Genomic DNA, 7,921 nt, shown 5'->3' on the forward strand with positions numbered 1-7,921 from the left:
TCGGTTTTTCCATTTTCTTTGAATTGATAGGGGTTGCTCTTTGGAGAGTATGATATATAAATATAGGTTTATAAGAGTAACTACGTTTGACCTAGTTGATTGAATTCGAAACGTGAACCAAATTGGCTGGATTTTCTACAACCACCATAAAACATTACAATCTCTCCATCAAGCGGTTGGTTTCTCCGAATTCATTTTCCACTTCATGGTTGCTTTAGAATGAACTTAAATAATTTAAATGCAATGTATAAGTCATATAACTTTAAGAATAAAATTGGTATAGTCCAATGTGTTTGTAATTAAAATTAATTTTTTTTTTATCTTATGTCCACGCACATCCATCGATGGAATATATACAAACGTGATGTGAAAAAATAAGCACGTTTCGCGGTTGCCACGCCATCGGTCAACCAATAAAACATATAAGTGACTACGGTTGATCAATCCGATCGGATTCAAAAATATGGTGAAATTGGCTAAATTTTTTACCACACTCATAATTTATTGTAATAAACTCATCCAACGATCGGTTTCTCATTTTCTTTGAATTGCTATATGTAGCTCTTTGGAGTGTATGATGTATAAATATAGATTTATAAAAAATTAGTGTCTTTAAAAATTTATTTATCAACAAATTAGTATCTATATATAAATATAGATTTTTTTGGTACAATATAATTATATAGATTGTTATCTTTGGTTGTATTTGATCATTATCCATTGAATTTCCAAAGCTTGATTAAAAAAAAAATACTTGTGTCTTTAAATATTTATTTATAAATAAAGCCCGCAAGGCCCGGCCCAAAAAAGCAGGCAAGGCTAAGCCCGGCCCGGCCCGAAAAAGCCCGCAAGGCCCGCTTTATATGGACGGGCTTGGATCCTTTGATTTTTAATAAAGCCCGGCCCGGCCCGGCCCGCAATTATTTAAAAATATAGCAAGGCCCGGCCCGGCCCGTTGACGACCCCTAACACAATCTATTGGTAGACATATCATTGATATCAATGGTCCAGATTTAAGCAGATCGACCTAAATCTAGATCCGTTTAAACACTTGCATTTTTTGGAAATTTTGATATAGCAAGTTCCATGATGAGGTTAGAAGGTCTAAAAACAAGAAAAGACTAATAAACAAACCGAGATCTTCTAGGTCTTTGAAACTTCATCGATATCGTAACATTGTTAAACGTTGACATGACTTTTAAACAGCAGGCAACAAGAGAGTCAAGAGGATGCAAATCGACATGTGCAAACCAAAAAAAATATATTGTTTGATTATATGCTTGATAGGTCATAGACTCATATGTGACATTCCTAGAGAGTATTAAACAATGATAGGGCCTTAATCAGATTTAAAATCCTAGAGTATTGGACATTCCTAGCCGTCGTAAATAACATGCTGACTTTTATTTTAGATTTTTAGTACGTAAAGTCAAAACAAACAAACAAGACAAAAAGTTAATGTAGAAAAGCCCTTACCTATTTATGACCTTGGGTTTGGTGTGCTGTTTGTTGCGTCTGTACTGTGTAGCAGTAGAAACATGAACGACAGAGGTAATAACCAAGCGGACGGATCTCCGGTGAGAAAGACCAGAAGAGGACGCAGAGGAGGAGGAGGAGGAGGAGGACGGGAACAACACCACCCTTCTCTCCAAATCGACGATGCATTAAAACTCAACGATCTTCAGTCACCTTTGAGTTGTCAGCCTCAGACGCATGAACCCACCACCTCGACACCCAGAAACCACAGAAATCCGAGGTCGGCATCCGGGAATCGAGGTGCCCATGTATTCAAACCTCGGTTTGTCAAGAAATCTGAGTTGGGTTCTTCTTCGACTGGCGGAGTGGGTTCTTCTTCGAATGGAGTAGTAGTGGGTTCTTCTTCTTCGAAGAATGAACAAGTGGGTGCTTTGAATGATGAGGTGGGGTCTCTGAGTATTGGTGAGGGAGAAAGTGGGCAGCAAGCGAAGCAAGAAGAAGAGAGAGTTGGGGCTAGTGTAGAGAATGCTGCTGAGGTGTCTGAGCGTGGGAAAGAAGAGGATGATAATGCTGTGACAAGATTGGAAGAGCTGCAGCGCGGTGTCGAAGAGCCGGAGTTGTCAGAAGAGCAGCTGAGGATCAATGATCAGGCTCAGGAGGATGAGGTAATATTCATTCAATCAACTTCAAACTTCATAATAAGTAGAGGGCTTAATTATGCTGTTTCTTTTGGATTTTAGGTTGTAGACTTACTAATGTTTAACTGTAACATGGAAATGTATTGCTTTAGGAATTAGTATATTCAGAAGAAAGAAACGATCTTTTTGACATGATAGATTCATTGCATAGCTGATAAGTGACATGTGGTAAGTTACAGAAAGAAAGGTGTTGTGATGCTAGCTTGAGTTGATATGATAGTTTTTAAATTTCAACTGGTGTGGCTTGAATTCTAATCAATCATGATAATCGTTGCAAATCTAATATTGTCCATTTTTAATGACAAAGTCTTTTTTTTTTTTCCTTCTACTGAGAACCCGTGGTATGGCTGTTGTTAATTCTTGCAAGCAGTTTACTTTATGAATGGGGATAAGTAAGGGATTAACAGAAATTACTACATTGATAGGTTGTGGTTTCTTGTATGAGAGGAATGAAATTATTTAGGGAGGGGGGACAAATAGATAGGAAAGGATTGGGACTCTGTTTTATATATGTAAACCACTGACTGTGGTGATTAGAGGTAGGAGCTTCATCAACATGCTCTTTTATGTTTTAGTGAAGTCCTCTTCTTTCCGGCCTTTTCTCATCCGTTAAGTTTTGACAGTTGCTTGCTATGGAGTCCATTTTTGGAGACAACGTTATCATCCTTGAAAGACAACGAGGCCTTCGATGTTTTCAGGTTTGGAAATAGCAGGGCTTACAGCTTCTTTTAACCATTAATGAGTGAAAGAACAAATGTATTTATCAACCTGTATCACTGCAGATTCGTATACACATTGAAGCTCCTGGTGAAATTGCTGTTTCTACTAAGTTGAATTCATCTAGTGACCTTAAGTACACAAGTAGTAGTTCTGATGACTTCTCATACTCCTTCACAGTCCAGCATCTTCCACCAATTATGTTGACATGTGCGTTACCCAAATCATATCCAAGCCACCAGCCACCTTATTTCACACTATCTGTTCAATGGTTGGATTCTATTAAAATTTCCAATTTGTGTTCCATGCTGGACTCATTATGGATGGACCAACAAGGACAGGAGGTTATATACCAATGGGTGGAATGGCTACAAAGTTCTTCTCTTTCTCATCTTGGGTTTAATGAGGAAATAATGCTTGGTCCTTATGGTAGTAGAGATGCTGGAGATAGACGTGCACTCACAGGAATTGTATCCCCGGATGCAGATATTCCTTTTCTTCGAAGTTACAATAATGATAGACTCCATGAGAACTTCCGCAACAGTTTGCAGGAATGCTGCATCTGTTTTACTGAGTATGCAGGTAATGTCAACCTTTTCTTGACCCTGTTTCTTTTGAATTTATCATTTTATACACCAGTGATCTGCCTTATCCTGTCTTCATTTTTACTTTTTTTATTTTATTTTCTTTTATCCACTTGGTTTAGTTAGACTAGTTTTTCTTCTGAGTTACTATACTGAATACACTTTGCACTAGACTGTCTTTTGATATGCTTAGGGGACCATAATTCTTTTTGGCAAAACTGAAGTTGGATAATATTTGTACAGAAGGCAAGAGACTGTCAGGGGGTTTCAGTCAAATAGTCTCGGCAGTAAGCTCATTAGGTCAATAAGTTCATGAATCATACGAGTCATTGTATCTTTGAGAAACACCTTGTCTGCTACTTTTAAAAGTACTCATACAAACAATAGCAACATCTGACAGAAATTTACAAAAAGGGGCAAAGCAAGGTGCTGCCAAGAGTATGGACTATCTAGTACACTCTAATGGTTTATATGCATTTTGGTGGTTGGCATGTTATGTTTGAAAGTTTTTCAGTCTCAGCTTGTTCACTGTTAATTAATTTGAGTAATGCATAGATTATTGTGAGCACGAGGGTGATGTAGGATGACATCCTAAGAGCTCAATTATGTCTAGTTCAGCTTAGCAATATAGTCTATATTAACGGAAAAGCTTACCATACATTCGAGTAACTACTTCGGAACGGTTTATTTTTATATGGGCTAGCACATAGCATTATCATTATTAGAATGTAAAACTATTGTTGACCAACCTCTGATAGCTTAAGCCTTTAGGGCATCTCCAACAGAGTAGCTAAACTCAATTTTTAGCTATATATAAATATTTCTAATGCAAAATTCAGCTCCAACGGACTAGCTATAGGTAAGTTAAATTTAACTATAGCTAAAATGGTTAGCTATATTTAGCTAGAGTATCCAACATAGCTAAAGCAAAAATTATATTTCTCTCTCTTCTTTTATCCACATGTCAGTTTATGATTTGGTAAAATATAGTTATTATTTACAAAATAGCTACTATTGCTGGAGCAACATTGCTAAATCAATAGCTATATTTCACAACTTTAGCTAAATTTAACTAAAGAACAATTTCTACTGTTGGAGATGCTTAGAGCAGTCAAGCAATAAAATCGAACATGGTATCACAACCCAGTTTGATATCACAGTCATTCCACTTCTTTCTAATATTTGCCGCTATAATATCTCAATTAAGTTGTATTCCACATCTTGGGCCCTCTAGAGATTGATGAGGTCCACTTGTTTTCTCTTTTTCCAACAGCTTGAGCTGCTTGAGCTCTTGGGAACATTGGTAACCGAATAAAATTTGACTGGAATGACTAGACTCACAAATCATGTATATACTTTTGACTCAATGTACTACGAAATAGGAAGTTGTTTTTCATTAACTATTGTGTCCTACTTGGTTTTATCTATTATCTTCTCTCTTACCTTGTGAAAGGTGTGGTGTTTACAGTTATACATGCTCAGACGAAAGAAATTGCATCTCTTTGGAAGAAAACTCACATATTGTTTTTTGAAATGTAATATGATATCCTACCGCCCTGCTGCTCCCTTTTATCTCCATTGTGGAAATTCTCTTCTTCAGTTGGTTTTACGAAAACAGAAACTATCCTTTTCTGAGACGTGTACCTTTTTTTTCTTTATGCTTTCTATACATCCATACCTCTGTGTGTAACTTTTATTCCATGTACTATGAGAAGTTATCCTCAATTAAAAATCTGTATCTTAATTTCCTCTACTTGATTTATCATTTTAGGCGCTGAGTTTGTCAGGCTGCCTTGCAAGCATTTCTTCTGCTGGAAATGCATGAAGACTTATTCTGACATGCATGTCAAGGAAGGTACCATCACCAAATTGAACTGTCCTGATACAAAATGTCAGGGTATGATCCCACCAGGTTTGCTAAAACGATTGCTTGGCGATGAAGAGTTTGAACGTTGGGAGTCCTTGATGTTAGAAAAAACACTCGATTCAATGTCTGATGTTGTGTCTTGTCCAAGATGTAAAACACCCTGCATAGAAGATGAAGATGATCATGCCCAATGCTCAAAGTGCTTCTTTAGCTTCTGTACACTGTGCTGGGAGCGGCGTCATGTGGGTGTTCAATGTATGACACCAGAAATGAAGCTCCGTATCCTCCAGGTGAAGTTATTCTGTTCACTTCAAATAATTTCATCTTAAACATGCCTTTCATTTCATCAAAATAGGATTTTTACTTAATTCAAATTTCGTTAGGCGGAGATGACATCCTGTTGCAAAAAATCCCAATGTGAAAGATGATTGCAGCAAAGCTAGCTTTCTTTAGTTTATTTAGAAGCCCTCTTTTCTTTCATTTTTTTTCTTCTGCCTTTTGTAGTGTCTCTTTCCATTTACCAACACCACTGCGTATAACTTTCTTGAGAAATAATAATCAAAGAAAAAGTATTTCTCTATTTTGATAAGGCATGTAGATCAGTCACATTAATCATAGTCAATAACTCTACTTTATAACAACTCCCTCATATACATTCTAATTTCCATAGCTAGCAAAAGGATAAAATCATGAATGGTTATACCATGTAACTCTTGGAAGTGTAGTTCTAAAAAGGTTCGAAGCAGTTTATATTCCAGTATCTGTAACCCATTTTAGTACCTGATAAATGCAATCATGATTGTGGGCTCGTGTTTTGATAGAATTGTTAATTTCATTCGCCAACGGTTTATACCTCCGTATGGTTTCATCTTTCTCTCCTAATCACATCATACCTAACAATATTCCCTCACTGTATTTGTCTAGTGGTAGCAAAATTCCAAAAGAATGCATATATGCAATCTCAAACTGTCTCTCACCTTTGATATTTTCTGCCAGGCCAAACTAGCGTCATTCAGATTTCTTAGATTCTATATACTTTCTCTGTCTTAACTTTACAACGTGAAGCTGTTTGCAGCACTAAAACTCAGTTTCACTTGAAATGTAATACACACACTATTTTTTAATGTAAATGTTTAGTGGTACGCAGTGAGCACATCAACCTCCGTTGGTTTTGCTTGGAATTTTCTCAGTTCTCTAGGTGTAAAATGGCGTTATTAAAAGTTATTGTTTTTTGTTTTTCCCAGTTTTTCTCTTGTCTATGGGACACTTCATGTTTTTGCTCTCATACTTAAAATAAAAAACACACCAATTTGCTCTGCAGGAACGTCAAAACTTCAGTCAGTTAGGCGATGAGCAAAAGCGGAGAGAAAAAGAAATGATCAATGAGATCCTCAGTGTGAGAGTAATACTTAGCGATGCAAAGCAATGCCCGGCTTGCAACATGGCAATATCGCGAGTTGAAGGTTGCAACAAGATGGTGTGTGAAAATTGTGGGCAGTACTTCTGCTACAACTGTGGAAGCGGAATAACGGGATATGAACATTTCAGGTTTTTGCATTGATTCAATTATCTGAGTCTGTTCCTAACTTCCCATGCTTTATTTGTATCTGCATGGTGTACAACTAATTAGCTTGTATTAATTGAAGGGATGGGCAATGTGAACTGTTCCCCCAAGAAACAATTCGGAACTGGCAGGCACAGATGAATCCTCGCCAGAATTTGGGTCAGATACACGCTGAACAGGTCGCTGAACTGGTTGCCCAACAGGTAGCTGTACACGGACAATTATGTCCCAGTTGTGGTCAGTTTAATGCAAAGGTGAGTTAAGACTGGGCATGTCTCAGGACAGATAATGGGAATTTATTGTTTTTTCTTCTTTTTTATTGACAAGTATGGCAAGCATCCTTCTCTTTTTTGAAGATATTTGCATTTGTGTCCATATGGCTGATATGGTTTTGCTTTTTGTCCATCAGTTTAACAACAACAATCATATATCTTGCTGGGCATGCCAACACCACTTTTGCTACTTATGCAAAGAGACCGTGAGGCGAAGCTCTCAGCATTATGGACCGAAGGGTTGCAAACAACACACACCAGGATAGTAAAACACAGCTGCCATACTACTGAAAGCCACAACTCGATCATCCAAATCCTTCCATCCATATAGATCAAACCTCACTGTTACATGATCATAATTTTATGCAGCAGAGTTGCTGGATTCGGATCACATATATCCGGACTTATAGTTGCTCATCAGTATTGTAAAGTTTATATTTATTCTTTTTATTGGGAAATACAAATGTATATTGATGATGAGTGTAAAGTTTGGTTTCGAATAAAACGGCAGCTGAAGCTGGGGTTTGCCTTGCTTCAAATACATGTTGATGTGTTAACTTGCGCTAGCGAACTGGGACGTTATTTGACAACCTATATGAAAATTTAATTTCATCATCGAGTATTTAAGAAATTGACAATATCAGTGAGCACAGGATATGAAGGTTAATAGAAAAATGGTTCCAAAAGATTGTTTCTGTCTGCAAAAGATTGTTCACATCGACTGAAACAAAAAACGAAAGTTA

General features: G+C 37.1%; 1 protein-coding gene across 1 annotated transcript; it reads left to right on the forward strand.

The window, feature by feature from the left end:
• Positions 1-1,494: 1,494 nt before the first annotated feature.
• Positions 1,495-7,721, forward strand: LOC112178572 (E3 ubiquitin-protein ligase RNF14). Its single transcript, XM_024316723.2, has 7 exons — positions 1,495-2,141; positions 2,798-2,872; positions 2,957-3,473; positions 5,247-5,632; positions 6,664-6,890; positions 6,989-7,160; positions 7,316-7,721. Exons 1-7 carry the CDS (start codon positions 1,539-1,541, stop codon positions 7,442-7,444), a joined length of 2,109 nt encoding a protein of 702 aa, XP_024172491.1. The 5' UTR covers positions 1,495-1,538; the 3' UTR covers positions 7,445-7,721.
• Positions 7,722-7,921: the final 200 nt, after the last annotated feature.

This window comes from Rosa chinensis, chromosome 7 (assembly GCF_002994745.2).
Source record: "Rosa chinensis cultivar Old Blush chromosome 7, RchiOBHm-V2, whole genome shotgun sequence".
NCBI classification, from domain to species: domain Eukaryota; kingdom Viridiplantae; phylum Streptophyta; class Magnoliopsida; order Rosales; family Rosaceae; genus Rosa; species Rosa chinensis.